The 17199-nt window shown below is 56.5% G+C and overlaps 3 protein-coding genes across 3 annotated transcripts; 2 read left to right on the forward strand and 1 right to left on the reverse strand.

Annotated features, from left to right (window-relative positions):
* Window positions 1-377: 377 nt before the first annotated feature.
* MRS44_012647 (uncharacterized protein) lies at window positions 378-2267 on the reverse strand (the record flags this gene model as incomplete). Its single annotated transcript, XM_065618869.1, has 2 exons — window positions 378-2123; window positions 2181-2267. 2 exons carry the CDS (start codon window positions 2265-2267, stop codon window positions 378-380), a joined length of 1833 nt encoding a protein of 610 aa, XP_065474941.1.
* Window positions 2268-3804: 1537 nt separating this feature from the next.
* MRS44_012648 (uncharacterized protein) lies at window positions 3805-4375 on the forward strand (the record flags this gene model as incomplete). The annotated part of the gene is made up of 2 exons (XM_046273801.2): window positions 3805-3887; window positions 3931-4375. The coding sequence occupies 2 exons, from the start codon at window positions 3805-3807 to the stop codon at window positions 4373-4375; spliced, it is 528 nt and encodes a 175-aa protein (XP_046132894.2).
* Window positions 4376-15750: 11375 nt separating this feature from the next.
* MRS44_012649 (uncharacterized protein) lies at window positions 15751-16797 on the forward strand (the record flags this gene model as incomplete). The annotated part of the gene is made up of 1 exon (XM_046269405.2): window positions 15751-16797. The coding sequence occupies one exon, from the start codon at window positions 15751-15753 to the stop codon at window positions 16795-16797; it is 1047 nt and encodes a 348-aa protein (XP_046132892.1).
* Window positions 16798-17199: the final 402 nt, after the last annotated feature.

Below are 17199 nucleotides of genomic sequence, written 5' to 3' on the forward strand. Positions count from 1 at the left end.
GAAGGGTTTACACGAGACAATTGAGTCGTGTTTGGATGGGAGCGGTGTCGAGATGATGCTCGACGGGGAGTTAATTTCACAGCCGTTGTGGGGTGCAACTGTTACACCTGCATATAAGCAGCGGCCTGTGCATGCACCCTCTCCACCATCCAACGATAGATGATATTCACATCTATCAAGACTCTTCTAGTAATGCCTCTTACTTGGATTCACGGTAGAATACACAATCATTGCTGTATTTGTCCTTGCGTTTGTAATTCTTGGTCCTATAGTACAGAATACCCATTTCCCTGGTCCGCTGATCCCTGTATGTATATGCACATTTCATAACCCATACTCATGCATCCAGCCATTCATATCCCTCCATAGGTAACCCATCATTTGTCCCATTCCTTGAAGCTCTTTTGCTTCTGTCTCGTGTTCCAACCGAGCTTCCCACTGATGCTATTCACCCAGTCCTCGCTCCGCCGTCCCTCAGACTGCACCGAGGCGAACGGATACCGACTCGCGCTGATGGTGACGTAGTCGCCCGGCTTGAGCTCAATACGCTCTCGGCCGTCAAAGCTGGCCCACGACGCCGTCCGCGCATTGTACGGCACTCCGATACGCAGCACGATCGTGTCAGGGAGGATTATGGGTCGGAACGACAGCGTGTGCGCGCAGATGGACGTGACAAGCATCACGGGGTTCTCCGGGTGGCAGAGCGAGCCGCCGGCCGCCAGGTTATACGCCGTCGAGCCCGTGGGCGTCGACACGCAGATGCCGTCGGCGAGCACCGAGGTGAAGTGCTCATCGTCGCCAAAGATCTCGGTGTACGACATGGCTAGAATATACGTCAATGATACAACATCTCCTGCAGGGGCGGTGCGGGTTATGGGATTCTCACTTGGATTGGGCCCTCGGTCCACCACCACCTCGTTCAGAATCTCAAACGTCCCATCCGGTCGATGCGTGTGCTCGTCTTCTCTCTCCTCTCCGATTAGTTCTTCCACGAGGTCGCGCTGTCGGTGCAGCTCTTCCTCATCTTCCTCTCCGACCCCGTCTTCGAGCTCTGGCCGCTTCCGTGGCTGGCTCCTCATGACGGTGCCCTCGAACCGCAGCCGTAGGCTCACTGTGACGCCCTTACTAAAGGCTGATGTGAGTGTCCGCTGGTAGTCCTCAAAATCAAACTTGGTCAAAAAGCCCAAACTCCCCAGCGCAAAGCTCAGCACGGGGGGCACAATGCGCTGGAACAGCCAGCTAGCATAGAGCACCGTACCGTCGCCGCCGAGCGAAATGACAAAGTCAAACGTGTGCGGTCGTGTCCGACACATGTGCTCGTCCCAGTACCGCAGACGCTTGTGGAGCATCTCGCGCGCCGCCTCCTCGTCCATCTCTCCCAGCCCGGCGTATCCCTTGCTCAAATCATCGATGAGCCCCTTAACGTCAAATCTCTTGTTTGTCTTGAGTTTGTCCTGAACGTAGACGGTATATGCGGTCTCCCGGTCGTGGTGAAGCAGCCAGTGCGTCAGCTCGCGCGTCTTGGGGATCAGGTCCTGGTCGTAGATCTTTGTGAGGAGGAAGATGGATTTAACGCGGAACCGGATGCGCATGCTGCTCAGACGACGACTCAGCTCCCGCACGCCCCAGGCCATGTCGCTGAGCTGCTGCTTGGTGAGCAGCCGGCTGCGCACGTCGTCGTAGTCCGTGAGGTCCAGGTTGGAGAGGCTCTTTGTCATCTGCTGCGTCCAGGCCTGCTGGTCAGCCTGTCCACCGCCTAGGTGATCCATGCTATCGGGTTCTTCGACAACGGCTCGGCACTTCTTGTTGGACTTTGGGTCGACCAAGACATCGAGGCTCTGGTCCCTGGGATCAACCTGATCGCCATCATAGGTGGTGTGACTTGTGGTGAGGCTGATGTCCGGCACGTTGCCCATGTACCCAGTCGAGGCCTGTCCCGTCGAGTATTCCGAGTCGGGCTCGCTGGCAGAGCTGGCTGCATCCTTTGCTCGGCGTTGGCTATCGAGGAACTGGTGAACGAGGCATTCGTCGCGGCGGGTGGGACGGCGGATCATGGGCTGCCTCATCTCAGAGGCGACCATGGAGCTCTTTCGACGATAGGGGTTTCCCGGATCAAAGACGACCTGCAAGCGACGTCAGGAGGAGCCGTCGAGCACTGCAAGGAGGAAGAGAGGCGTTACCTCGACGGCGTTGCCATCGTCATCAGAGCTCCCGCCAGAGCTACAGCTCTCTTCAAAGGTGATGTGCTTTCCTGCGCGCTCGCCCATGGCTGCGTGCGTATGTCAATGAGTAGTCACAATTCAGCACGGCACAAGCACACCCTGTATCTACTCTCGTCTGATATCGCCTGTCGCGTCGCGTGTTGTAGGTTCCCAGTAGATGACGTTGTGAGCCGGGTCTTGATGGCGGGGCAGATGGGCCCACTTGATCGCCGCCAGGAGAGAAGCAAGATTGCCGCAAGAGGAAGTTGGATGTGAATGAAAAACTCTCGTGGGATGAGACGCCGGTTTTCGATTGCGTTTCGATGGTAGAGCAAGGTTTTTGTGCGAGATGTTGATGTAGATGCAGCTGGTCAAGGTTGGAGGAGGAAGGGAAGCCTCTTGCTAGAAGCGGCCGACTTGGCAAGCTCAGATCATCGAGGCCCGTTCGCCCAATGAAGGGATGTTTTCACCGAGGGTAAGTCTTTGGCTGCTGCCGCAATGGATGATTCTTTCAAGTGGGGTTTGGGTTCTCAAAAGTCTTTGCTAGAGCTACCGTGACTGATTGTGCCGCATCTACATCACGACCATGATCTCTGTAGTTTGCCATTGGCTACTTGAGTCGGCCGACTGTAGGTAGACAGCCTTGTCTCTTTTCTCCGTGAGCAGAGCCCCTCTCATGTCTGGCTTAGTGAAGCTGACTCAACCTGTAAGCCATATTATCAAGACTACGAAGGATTCACCAGAAGTTAAGCAGTCAAGTAGGCATGGCGTCTCCCATGCTTAGCGCTGTGTTATCTCAACCTCCGTCGAGTGGTGTTCAAGTCGGCTACCCTGGAGCTGCCACGACGTCGAGCTCTCCCTCCGTTTTGACTGTAATAACACTGCGGCTTCGTCTTTACACAAACTTGCCGTGATGATTTTGCTTATTTGTCCCTATAGTCTGGTAATTTTAACCATACCCGTGAGTGATAAGTAAATATCCAGGTCTGTTCAATGGTGAAAAGATTTGATATTTGACACTCCTCGCACATCTCATTGATATCTGTATTTCCTAGTATACTAGCAACCCTAGATCAAGAAAAAGAGCCCCAAGGCATGCTAGAGGAGTATAAACAATTGCTCTCCATCCCACAAGCAAGCCTCTATGATAAGACACTGGCTCTCCAAAATGTTGTCGTTGTGACATGTGCCTCGGTCTTCGAAACTCAACCCACTTGGCTGCACCACTGTACATACCCTATACTATGCCCCCTCAACGGCCCCGAAAGCCACAAACTCTGGACAGATACTCGGCGATTTGGACTGGGCTTCACCATTCCGAGTTCACATCGGTTATCATAGATCAGCACCGTAGATTACACCGTGAACAGAGCCTCTGTCATGTTTCGACAAAGGCAAATCGGTAAAAAGGCCAACCAACAAAACTGTGGAACTCAAGCCCTCGCCCTTGGTTGGCCAAGACGTCTTCCTACCGGATCGAAATGTTTGTCACGATCATCACCACTACATCTACACAGCAGAGATACGGATATCACAACGCCGTAAACCGCACACGTCTCGAGAACGCAGCAAACCAGAAAGCCCGCTCGAGACCTCAGCCACAATGGCCGACCAAGCCAAGAAGCACTTGATCGTCGTAGGAGCCTGCTACTTGGACACGATCCTCAGGAACGCACCACCAACCGTGTCTACGAGGGCCGCCATGGCGTCTACTAACTCACCTCTCCAGTGTCCCCTTCTTCCCGTCCGAAGACTCCAAGCTGCGCGCCACCAGCCTCAGCATCCGACGTGGGGGCAACTGCCCAAATTCCCTCGAGGTCCTCGAGCAGTTGCTCGTTGACCATGATGCCCTCCAGCTGCATCTGGTATCACCCCTGCCCAATGCCTCGTCATCTGCAACACGACGCATCATCTCGTCCTTTGGTCCAGAGTCCAACATCAACTTCCACCACTGCATCTACCGTGACGCCAGTACCGAGGCGGCTAGCAGTTATATCATCCGCAGCGAGGAGTCAGGTAGCCGTACCCTTGTCAACTATAATGACCTACCAGAGATGACCCGGGACGAGTTTGAGCCCATCGCGCGGAGCTTCAATCCGGGCCAGGAGACGTGGTGGCACTTTGAGGTGGGATCCATGAGCACCAACTTCGTCCGCCTGCTGGCCTTGGGCTGACATGGAGGAAACAGGGCCGAATCCCTGACACGACTCTGAAGTGCATCCGTCTCCTGCGTAACGTGCTACCAAGCGCGCAGATAAGTGTCGAGGTAGAGAAGCCGGGCCGCGAAGGTTTGTCGGAGCTGGCGGCCGAGGCAGACGTTGTCTTTTACTCGCGGAGCTGGGCCGAGGTATGAGCAAACCCACAATCGTCCGTCTGTTTGTCGTGAGCCGGCACCGCCTGACAATGCCATGGATGCATAGAGTCGAGGACACCAGTCCCCGGAGGCCTGCCTGAGAGCTGAGGGACACCGCAAGGCGTACGTGGAATCCGAGATTGTGTATGCCTGCCTGCTTGGGCTTCGTTGGCTGACCATGATGCATACCTAGGTCGCTGGCACTGTGTACGTGGGGTGCAGGCGGAGCCGCTGGTCTGTCTCGGTCTGCAGGCGAGTGTTTTCGCTGCCCTGTCCAGGGCGAAGCCGGAGGAGACATATGCGTGGCCGAGTGCGTCGTCCCGCCCTGCCCATCTTCCCCATGTCATGTCCCAAGATGCCCCTCCCTGGCATAGCACAAGAGTACAGTAGCGGGAACTGCAACAACTGACCATTGCCCGAGATATAGTGCGGTGGGAGCCGGGGACACCTTCATAGCTGGAATGCTGTACGGGCTGCTATGCCACCCCGGCGACTGGAGCCCCGGGGGAGAAGCTGGGTTTCGCCGTCCGACTGGCCACACTGAAAGTGCAGCGAGAGGGGTTCGCTGGGCTTGGGGCAGACATGCTGGGGACTTGGATGCGGTCGAGTGCCAGATTGGTCCCCTCTGCCGTCTAGCGGCTCAGTCGGTAAACATGATGATGCTCATCTGCTTGACGACGATCGAGGCACCACACGCTCAACCCTTGGTGCAAGGGTGGGCCGGGATAGAAGGCGGAAGGTCAAGGGATGATGCCGAGGGCGCTAGGTCAACAAGAGCAAAGGAAAAAACGACCAAGACAGACAGACAGGCGACAGATGGCTTACAGCGGCTGCGACTCGACTGTGCGAGATTAAGTGGGAGGAAGAGAGTGTGAGCGAGCCTGGGCCTGGAAGGGGGGCTGACGGTGGACGGATGGGGGAGAAGGGAGGGGGAGAAAGGCGGTGAAAATGGGATAAGGCTCCTCTGCCTGTAGTGGGTGCCAGACAAGAGTGGTGACAAGGGGCAGCAGGCGTTAGCATCGAGTTGTGTGCACTATCGACATCTTTCTCCAGGTCCACAAGACCACCATGTCTGTCTCAATCTTTGCTCTGTTGGGTGCCGTGGTGATGCAGGTGGATGCAAAGGTTCTGCTGCTAAAAGTAGGGGCCGGGAAAATGCTGCAAGACACGACCTTTGGCCACGCGGATGCGCCGGGGGGGCTTCTGCATGAAGACAACTAGTCTGGGAGCCGTCTCTGGTTGAGCACATCACCATGGGCGATACCCAGGACGGTGGCCAACGTCTGTTGCTAATGCATCCTAGAGGAGCAAGCGGCGTCGTCATGCCATGAGGAGAGGTCGCCAAGAGGCAGGTTGGCCAAGGTGATGAGCCATGAATCGCTGTCTGGCTGGTTGCTGCCGGGCTTGGCTCTCCCAACTCACATCGCAGCATCATCGGGGAACGGGGGACAAGCTTGAGACGTGTCAGATGGGACGGGAGGAAACGTGAGAGGGAGTCAGTGGCTGCCCGCCTGACAGGGCCGGCGCCATGCTCGTAAGGGTTGGGCCGCGAAGGGATCGAGACGCTCTCACGGTAGACCTAAACGAGGTACGGATACAGTACATCCAGTACCGGCAGTGGACTGCTAGAAAGGGGCGCGAGGTTGACCAGGAATATCGGATCATATTGACTTGCGACCAAGAGAAACGTAAACGGTGGTGCAACATCCGGTTGGTAGAACAAAGGGTATCAGAAAAAAAAGAAAGGACCGCAACCGAGTCAACAGCCGGTCAAACCAAACTAGGCTCGACGGGGAGAACAGGCAGGCCAAAAGCTGTGGGAGGATTCCTTGAAGGGGCGATAATTGGTATGTGGAGCCATCACCGATCGAGAGGGAGCTGAAGGCGAGTAGAAAGTCAACAGAGGACAAAGCTTCAGATCCATCCCTGGCTGCACATGGCTCCCATCTCGGTAAGAGAGTGCTGGATGACGCTGGTCCGTCTGCAAAGTGAGTGCATTCTCCAAGGCCCCCTTGACAGCAAAGAAATAGGGGTGCTTGCTAGCCAAGGTTCGAGAGGGGTGGCTGCAGCGCTAAAGCCCTTGAGCGTGCCCAGTCAGAGTTGGACGGCGCCCAGGTCAGACGCCGTGAGATTAGCAAGGGGCGTTCGCTGGCAAACAAGACCGAGCGAGGGTTGCGGACTCGGAGACCCAGGCCTCCCAGCATCCGTGGCGTGGCTGAACTCTGGCCCGCCCTCGACGTCCCGATCGGTGGGGCTCTCGGACGGAGCAGCGGGCGGCTGCTGGAGACATCTCGGCCGCCCGGGGCTCCATAGCAATTGTCAGAACTACGCCGCAGGCGTTGACCATGCACTGGACGGGACTGGACTGGACGTCTCGTCCCTGGTCGCACAGTACCTAGCGTTGGCGACTGATCATCCCCAAAGTAAATGTCTCACATCGTTTGAGCAACACAAGCAGGCCCTGGCTGACTTTACGTCGTGAACAACCCTCGTTTTGTCACAAGCGTGTGCTCATGGGCAAAGACCCCGGTCATGATCTTGCTTGTTGTAGTTATCATAGGCTTCCTTGTTGATTGTGAACCTGATGATAGAGGCGGTGGAGTCTCGTACTTCGCAGTGCAGGACGGATAGAGGCGCTTTGGTTCCGTTGTGAATGGTACAGTGCAGTAGCCGACCTACCTATGGATAAAGGTCCCCGCCAGAACTCGTTCCTAGTTTCGAATCTTGATATCGAAATCCGCGCATTCATTTTGGTCAAGTCAAATGATGCCAAGATGGCTCTGGCGGGACGTCATCTCAAAGCCAGGGTGACGCGTTCCAGGAAACGGTTGTGGCGGCTCATGCAGCAGTCGTACTCGCGACTCGACTGTGATGTGTGTTGGCGCGTGCCCAGATCGTCAGCGTCTTGATCAAAGTAAAATTGGCCGGCTCCTAGGTGGAAGCCTGTCAACTTGTCTCATGCTGCTTCGAGGCTTGGAGCTTGGTGAGATTGGGTTGCGACGGGGACGCTGGGGTCCAATCAAAAGGGGTAGTTCGCAAAAGCAAAGTGTAGCGGGCTCGGCTCCTTTGGCTGGTCGAGGTTTCGGAGTCGACCTGCTCTGGTCTGCTCCGCTCAGACAGGGTCCGGCCATCGTGGCAGGCCTCTTTGCCGTAATTGACGGCGCACCGTCCATGGGCCGCATTCCGCCCGTGGCGGTACCGCGCGGCCCCACCGAGCACCACCAGATTGGCATTGACATCAATACAAGATGTGGGGGTCGAGGAGGAATCTGCAGGCGGGCTGTAAAAGTCGGCAGCCCAAGACATCCATTGATTGATTGACATTGGAAGTGGATGAGAAGAGCCGCCCGTTGTCCATGCCAATAGGGTTAACCATCATATGTGAGGATATCAGATGAGAGAAGCCCCTGGTATGAGAGGGACAAGTTTCATGAAATATTGGACAATACCCGTACCTCGTACCAAAATGTCTGGACCTGGCCAAGTTAGCAACGCTTTCCTCAACCGCTCGATTGGCCATGCTGGGCCATGCTGGGCCATGCTGAGCCATGTTGCAGCCGAGTCCTGTGGGTGGTGATCCGTTCCACTGGAGGCCAGCCAGGCGGGACCCAAAATACGCCAAACACCTTCGCTGCCTTTTGCGTTGAGTGATTCAGACTTTTTTCCCTAAAGCACCACTCGTCGGGGCCACACCAGACCAGGGGTCGAAGCCCCAACCCGTCCATCACCGTCGGCCAACCTCATCATCAGAGTCCTTCTTGGTCTTGACAAGTCTGACGCCAATATCAATCGTGGTCGATACTGCCAGTAAGAGCAGGTCCTGTCGACGAGTCATGGAGGAGTGTGGGTGTAACGAATGACTGTGTGCAGGGTCATCGTCTTAAAGAAGGCACCTGCATGATCATAAACCTCCCGCATGCTGTGGCAGATGGATGGTGCTCAGTCCTGGCGGCGAAGCCGGGGCCATCGGAACCTCTGGCGGCGAATCTTGCTTGCTTGCATCCATTGCAAGAGGGAGGAGGCGTGCCCAAACACTCGGCCGCACGCCACAGTAGCCGACAGAAATACCAGTGGATCCTTGGTGGAGAGGTCCCCATAGGATGAATCAATATTTATGTCGACTGGCTTCTGATGTGGGGTGTTTGTGGCAGCCTCCGCGGCATGGGTCTTACATCGTTTAGCCCTAGCGGCGGGTAGGATGGAGTTGGGGCCTTGAACGTGTGCGCTGCCGGTTATAGAACCCATTCTACCCCGGCCTGCATGTCCAGATGATGCCAAAGAGACCGTGCTTCTGCACAAGGGCCAGTCACCACGCCAATTGCCCGCTCCCCTCAGCGCTGGACCCATGGCAGCGGTTTTGCAAGGTGGCTTCCGCCACACGTTTGGAGTCTAGCGTAAGGGCACGGCGCATCCCAGGCCCAGGTGCAAGGTCCCTGGGTCTGATCATCTCCGAACCAGTGCCCCTTGGTGTTGAGGCGGCAGCTGTGGGATGTTGGCAGCATTATCTTTTTGAGGTGCTGTCGAGTCCGAGTTACGTGTCCATGACCCTGTCTCACCCACTTGGTGAGTGCTGTGACTTACTTCCGAGACTTGCGTGCACAAGGTCGTGGGAAGTTTGAGCAAATGTGAATATGGCTGGGATGAGCAAGTTGATCGTCAGTGATGGGGTCGCGGCTTCGACGAATTCTTCTTTTTCTGTTCCTTGGCGGGACCCAGGCGCCGAGGCATGCTGATCCCTGGCGGCTTTAGCACTCCCATTCCACGCCTCCCCTGTCGTAGTTTCAAGCCTCCACGCTCTCCTCGAGTTAGCGCAGGGTGGGCCGTCCGCCGCCTCCAGATCCTGGCTTGTCCCCCAGAGCAGAGAGTGCATGGATCTTGCTGAGCCACCAATGAACTTAGAGTCGAAGCCAACTGAGCTTGTGATGGACACAATCATGCTCCGATGCGCCAAGCGAAACGTTGACCAGTTGATGTGGTGGCTTGGTTGGAGTAATGCCTTTTTAGATTGCCGCCTCCATTCATGGGAAACGAGACGCAGGCTGACATACCTCCGATTTTCCATCCTCTGCAACAATACATGGGACCAACATTGAAGCAAACACACAAGAATCCTTCCAGTTCGGTTCGGGCTTCAGCTTGACGATGTAATGCGTTTGGACTGGAGATGACAAGGTCTCGTGTGTATGGCCTGTTTCTGCATGACGTGGGAAACCTAGCGAGTTTGCTTCTCCTGTCTCGTCTATCCACAGACACTGGACTGATTGCCGATCGTGAAAGTGAGCCTTCCTCTCGGGTGGGCTACGCATTCGGTAATGAGAGGACGATTCCCATTGTGCGGTTTTGGGGTAGCAAATAGAATACGTAGTAACAGGGGTGTGCCCAACAAAGCCCATGGGCTCTTTGGGAAGAGGGGGTATCAAAAAAGCCTTCAGCCTTGATGGGCCTGGCGCGGGATTGCTTTAGACCCAAGGAGCGCAAGCAACCGTGTTGCTTGTGAGCGCGCAATCGTGAACATTCGACGAGCTTGCGGATCCAGACCTGAAGCCGGGTTGATTATTGCTTAGAAAGGTGACCTTGCTACCGACAGCTCAGCCGGGATAAGCCACCGGGCCGTGGTCAGTGTGGTACTGTAGTCATCACTGGTTGATGATGACGAAGATGCGATCAGCATTGCCCAGGTCGTCGAGACAGCAAGGTGAACGAGACGGGGCTTATTGACGCGACGTGTTATCTGTGACAGCGAGGCAAAGAGTACAGCACCCGACCCTCAAGTTCACGGGCGAGGATCGCCGGAGGCTGACATTCGTTGTATATCCGGATAAACACGCAGGTGAGACGGCTCGATGTCTGCAAGGTCCGTTCTTGGATGGTGTGCACACAAGGATAAGGTCAACCAACTCAACACAGGACTGGGCCGATGAGCAAGCAAGGCGGTGGGTGGACGATCGGTCGCAAAAAGGTATTTGGATGACGCAGCTGGTTGGCCAGGGCAATGGTTTGAAGCCCTCGTCAGCCGCGATAGGCAGATGTGATTCGAGACAAGGCGCCGGGCATAAATGCGTGGAGCTGATGATGTGGTGCTTGCTTCTCCAAGGATCATTGCTGAGAAGCGAGCTTGCGCCAGGCCCAGTGAGTGTGGTTGTGCGCGAAAGCTTCTCAGTTGCCCATGAAAAACCATCACATGGTGGCTGCACTTTCGTGACTCGAGTGACACACAAACACTGCAAGGAGACGCTGGGCCGGTGATCAGCAAAGAAGGACCCCGTGGGTACAACGTTGTGCCCATGTAGCCCCGCCATACCGAAGCCAAAGGCCCCTGGGGGACGAGAGTGTTGGGATGAGAGACCATTGGACTCCGGCCGAGGGCGAGTGCTGACACCATTCCCCAGCCGGCGCCTCAGCCAGCGCGCAGGTCAATGCGTGACCCAGCACTGTTTTCCTCTGGTGTCAAGCAAGTCACGGGGCGAGAGACGGTGGCACCCTTCCATTTCCAGCGGGCCACGGCGAGTTCGCGCCTCAGCCCGGAGCCCATCCCTAAGCCCGGCGACCTGCAAGTTACGGAGGGCGGTACGTACTGTAATTAGTGCAGGATCAGCGTAACGCTGTCAAGTGGGCTGGTGAATTGGTGGTGAGCCCCGACGCAATGAGCTGAGCTGAGATTGCCTGAACATTCCCTTCCTTGTTTGGTTCGGACTCGGAGAGTTGTAGGTGCTGTGGAGAGCACAGTATCCGGCTTGTCAGCGGCAAGCAAGGGCAGATGGCATCGTGAAATGTGAGAATGAGGCGGAGTTCGGAGAGCAATCTCAGCGAGGCAGCCGTGAGAGGATCCTCCTGAGTATGTTCGTGATGTGATACAATCCATCCGACGGGATGACATGGCGGCAGCAATGTTCCCGTTCAGCCCCCATGTCCTCTAGCGCTGCAATGCTGCCTGTGGTGAACTGAGGTCCTCGTCTCTGAGGCAGCACCTGTATCCGTAACTTGTTACGAGTTCCGGTGCCCGGCGAGCTGCGCTAGGTGTGAACGGGCGTCAAATGGTTTGCTGTGCTGTAAAGGTGCACTCGCGACTTGACTACGCGTAGAGATCGGCTCGTATCCCTACGAGCAGAGTAATAATAGCTAAGACCTGATTATTGACGCGCAGGCAAGGAAGGGCTCACCGGGGTCTGGGAAAGTCAAAGATCCATCGAAGCGTCCTGCTCCCTCCGAATGGAGGAGTCGCTGAGTGCTTTCATTCTCTTCCCCACCAAGCAAAACTCGCAAACGCCGCGGCACGTCTTTGGTGGCGCAACATAACAGCCCCTGTAAGATGTCTGATTCAGTGGACGATCAGGACACTTCAGAAGCAGGCTGGCATCCCTCAGGGCCTACGGGGCCCTCTCGACCCGCCAAAGGACGGTTGATCCCACCCAATCCTTAGCAGGTCTGCTTGGCGGGCTAGCCAGTGTGGAAGGTCCGTCGTCAGCAACCATACAGTAAGGCGTCCGAGTTATTCAAGGGGCCCTGGTCGCAAGAGCTGAATGGGCAGCGTCCGGTGAGAGCACGGGGGTACAAGGCCTGTACCGTTCTTGACCAACTCGTTCAGTTCCACGGCCGTGATGGTCAGCAATGGAACTTTCAGAGTGGGGATCGTCCGAGTGACGACTCGCCAAGCAGGTTGTTGTGAACTGTGGGAGGGAAGAGGGGCGACAAGTGAGGGGAGACGAGAAAAGCGGCAGAGCATGGAAAAGCCGAAACTATGGCGGCGTGAGATTATCGTCGCAGCATCTCTGCGGGTCTTGAATCTGTGCTTGTGGGCAATGCTGGGGCATGTTGAATTCTCACTTTGCTTCTCCCCCATCGTCAACAAGGGGCGGCGACGAAATTGACAGAAATCCGTTTGTGACAAATGTTTCGGCGTGCATGCAGCTGCTGCTCCCGCCTTGTTTGCTCCGTTGGGGTGCCGTGGTACGCGTGTGTGGAATGAATGATTAGTGCCTTGCTGTGAAGGCTATCAGCCTCTGTCCAGGCTCGTCGTCGGGTTGATTATTTCGGCCAGTCATGGGCGAGCCATGCATCAACAATCACCCTGGCTTCGTCAAAGCACCAGAGCCTTCAGCACCGCATCGTCGGGCTTGCGAGCGTGCATAGGCACTTGGCTCGCCCCGATTAAGTTGCCGGGATGATGTCTCGGTCCTGAACTGAATCGCCAGACAACGACGTGGCGGACCATCATAGAGCGCTGGAGCCCTGCTGGAGCCTCGAGTCCCGCTGGCAGGCTGCCTGTCGTGTGAAGAGCGCAAGCAAGGCCGTTGTGAAGTCTGGGCTGTCGCACAGGGGCCATTGAGACCAGCGGACCCTGCGAAGTTAATGTGGTAGGACGGGCAGGCATCCAGGATGGCGGCCTGCATGTGCTTGCCTAGGCTGGTAATCTGTTGCAGCTTCCACAGCCCCTGAGTGGAGGATGGAGAAAGACCTGGCGCTCGGCCCTGGATGGATGGAGAAAGGATGACCGCCCTGGGGCTTGATGTGGGATGGAATTGGCAATGGCAGAGACAAACTGGGGACACGGGGAAAAGAAGGGAACCAGGGCCTGGAATCTCGGTGCTCAGAGAAGTGCTCGTGACTTGTCGAGGCTGCTGCTGCGAGGTGGAGGGCCAGGTAGCGTGGACATTTCCCGGGCGCTCAGGCCGCCAGGCCGCCAGACCTACCAGCACCAAGCCCTGGATGCCTTAGCTCCTGCCTGCCTGGCCCTTGGATGCCTCACCACTCAGGCACCCTCTCAATGGAAATGGCTCCGTGACCGTGGCCCCGTCTCTCCCGGTATTCCCGCGCTCCAGTTTTGACTCTAGCCTCGCGAGCCTCCATGACTCTTCCTCATGCCTCTGTGCCCTTAGCTCAGGGCGTTCTCCGCAGCCAAACCCGCCCTAACGTCGCCGATACCTTGTGCAGCGAAGCAAATTGCGCAGACAGCAGGGTCTCTGGAACCCGCTTCCACTGAGCGCGGCCTCGACTGTCCCCGTGGCCTGGCTCTGGCACCGGTTCTGGCTCTGCTCTGGCACCTTTGCCACCCACCTGGCCTGGCGACCTAGACGCCTGGAAAAAGGCTCCCACCAACAGACCCGACAGCGTCCCACACCGCCCAGCGCACCGAGAAAGGCATCATCTGCTCCAGGGCGACCACACACGCAAATATCTGTAGCCACACTAACGCCAACTTTGCCGGCGTTGGGTGGTTTGCTTTCCATGGCCGACACTGCGACGCATGTCGGCATCGGGCTGGCCCTGCACGCAGCGCAGCGCCAGCCACGCGTTTTGTTCCCAAGGAATCGCCGTTCCCACTCTTTGACGGTTCCACCTTTCGCTCCTCAACTTCGATGGCCCTGTAGAATTCCCTATTGAGCTACCTACCTGATGCTTGTGATGGTCGACGCGGCGCCCCTCGCTGGAGTTGCCCTGCGCCATCACTGCCCTTGACGACACCCCTCGTCTCGTCTCGTCTGATTGAAACTTCCACGACCGTGACCATCACGGCCAAGCCCCGGCGCCAAACTACCGTCCATCTAAACCCACCGGAAAGAAACTTCATTGCTTGTCACAGCTGCCCTCGAACCATGCTGACCGTCTCTCCGGAGTACCGCCAGTGGCCGCCCCAGAGACATGAGCAATGCAGGAGCAACAGACAACGGATGGGAAGCATCGAAATGTGAGCAGTTCGTCTTGCTGGTGTCTCGCTTACCGTGGTAGTGGCTTTCCCCGAGGAACGACCAGAAACCCGTCGCAAACATCTGCCATCTCGAAGCGCCTGCCGATCAGATATTATTGTTTCTCCTACGGCAACGCCTCAGGCTTGACACACCTTGCTTCAACTTGCACGGGTTGCTCACAATCGCGTCAGGAAATGGAGCATCAAGGTGTCACAGCGGGGGTGGTCATAGTACCAGGCCCAAAGCATGCCAATCCTTCCAAGCGGTGATGCACATCCCGCCTGAGTGAGATTCAAAACCCCTTCCCGGTGGCACTTTTAGCAACAAGGAAATGTCTGTCCCATGCTCTGGGCTTGGGCACCTTCCTGGCTCCGGTCCCCCCAGCCCAGGCCCCAGAGGCGCATCTGCATTGTGGCGCCGCGAGCTTCAACCCTTGATGCACTCCCTTGAAGTGGCCCACACCCTCGGCCTGAGACTGGCTGGGTTCACTTATGTCGTCTTTTATTACGACGCCAGCCCGTGGGCCCAAATCTTCTCCATCCCTTCTATTGCCCACGGCTTGAAGCAACTTGCATCCCTAGCGGCAGGGGTGGTTTGCCAGAGTCCAGACGACCCGATGGTGCCCACTTGCTGGAGGGACCTGCAAGCCAGCTAAGCCGCTTGAGCTCGCTCATGGGTCTGCGACACAGTCGCAGCGGGAGAGCCCATCAGCGCCATCACCACCACCCTGTTTTCTCGTTTCTCGCCTTGCCGGTACGCCAAATTTGGCGTGGTACTGTACTGACTTTGTCGACTTTGACCCCACCGAGTGAGCAAGCCTTGCTGGTCCGACACCCCAGCACAGCACATCGCACACCCACCCACCCTTCTCGTCCAAGCCCTCCACTGTTCGACTCCTCCGTGCTGCATACGTCCCTATCCCCAGAACACCGGCCTGATTCTCGCTCTCCGGCACTACTTCCCGCCCACCCTCCTCCGACTGTGGAATCCGCCCGTTGAGGCACCCCCTGCGCGCCCCGTATGACGCAGGCCACCCGCCGCAGCTGCCATGCCTGACTGACAATCCTAGCACCCGGACTAGCAGAGCGAAGGACAATTCTGATGAGGAACCTAGCACCCACCCCCGGCGCGCCTCGCGCTGATTCGACGCTTGTTGTAATTCCACGGTTTGCGGCCATCGTGTTGGTGTCAAACCGCCCATGCTTCTTTATTGCCTTGTGCCCCGGCCCACTCCCAGATCCATGGCGAGTTGATCTTGGTAGACTGCTAGGCTCGATTTATCCTTTCAAGCCATCGATTGCCCCATGTTTCGTTACTCCCTTGAGCCCCCTGGGGACTGGACCTCCACTCCACGATACATAACCCAAGCCGAGCCCTTCTTCAGATCTTCCAAGTCTATCATACACACGACAAAGCTATCACCGACCATAGCACACAGCTCTCAACTCTACCTCATCTCAACCATTACGATCTACCTACCAGTTCTCACTCGATTACTTGAACACCGAAGATGATGCACCCACTCTTCGGTATGCAACCGGCAGGCTCTCTGCCCGTCACATATCCCTACGATGCCATGGTTGACGACCACTCTCGGCAAATGGCTTGCTCTCAGGCTGCACGAAGATTCTCTCGAGGCTCCAATGGACAACGGTCAGGAGGTGCCATGAGGGTAGTCAAGCCCACCAGTGCTAGCAACAGCCCCCGTTCGTCTGGTGTTATGGCTCGCCGGAAGACCCTGATGAACGATGGCAACTCGCAACGCCGAAGACAGCAAGTCCTGGACCAGCTCTCGATGTTCTATGGCACGGAGCAACAGCAACCTGCCCAGCGATCTTCACGCCCTGTCAGCTGGCATCCCAGTTCCTATGGCCAACAACCACAGGCTCAAGCCCAGCCCATGTATGCTCTCACCTCGAGCAACATGTATGCCAACCAGCAGGATACATATGGCTACCCCCATGTTTCCCCCATGCTGGCATCAACCTCCTGCGACACATCCCCCCTAGCTTTCTCACACCTCTCACTACCATACCAGACTGCCGATAACCTGCCATACTACCCTTACCAGGGAACCTCGATGGCTCAGCAGTCACCGGCCTCTTGCTCGGGCATGGACACACGTCAGGTTTCTACGGAAGCCTCTGCACCCAACGACAACACGGCCTATGGTAATGGATGGGACTGGAACAGCTTCATCATGCATGGCTTTAACGCTACAACCCCACCCACACCCGAGACTCTTCCCCAGGCCGAACTCTCTCAACCGGCTGTGTCTGATGACATCCCCTACCAGGCGCTTGAGGAGCCTCTGGAGGAGGAGGGTGAAATTCTTGTTGGCATGGGCCTTTACGACGCCCCCGACAAGTATGAGGAAGATCCTCAGCTCAACAACTATCGATCCACGGTTTCTTCCCTGCTTGGATCAACATTCAGAGGGAACGAGCCCCGAGGCAAGGGCCTTAAGCTCGAGGAGACTTGGGAGCCTCCCAAGTCCGATGAGGAGGATGAGGACGACGACGAGGAAGTGGACGCTTCTAAGACGAGCTCAGTCTGATGACATGAGCCACCAACGAACTTGACTGCAACTTTTGCATGAATTACGACCTGGGAAATGTACAATAAAACAAGGTGTTATCACAGGCCCGGGAAACGGCCTTTTGGGACGGTAGACGGAAAACTATGGATCTCTGAACGGACATGGCGCAAACGAATGTTGTACTTTTTTTGGGGGAAAGGGGCATGGGAACAAGCGCTGAATTTTTTGAGGCTCATAGAATCAGGCGAGGATACCCGTGCGAGATAGCACAGACAACTAGGAAGGCACAGCCGGCCGTGCCGTGCTAGTAGCCGAAACAAACAAACAAATAAAGAAATCAACAAACAAAAAAACATGGTCCCAAAATGAGAAAAGTCTAAGAAAAAACCGCATCCCTCTCTGACCTGCACCAAGGTTCCG

Source organism: Fusarium solani, assembly GCF_023522795.1.
Source record: "Fusarium solani strain SB1 chromosome Unknown bctg00000008, whole genome shotgun sequence".
Taxonomy (NCBI): Eukaryota; Fungi; Ascomycota; class Sordariomycetes; order Hypocreales; family Nectriaceae; genus Fusarium; species Fusarium solani.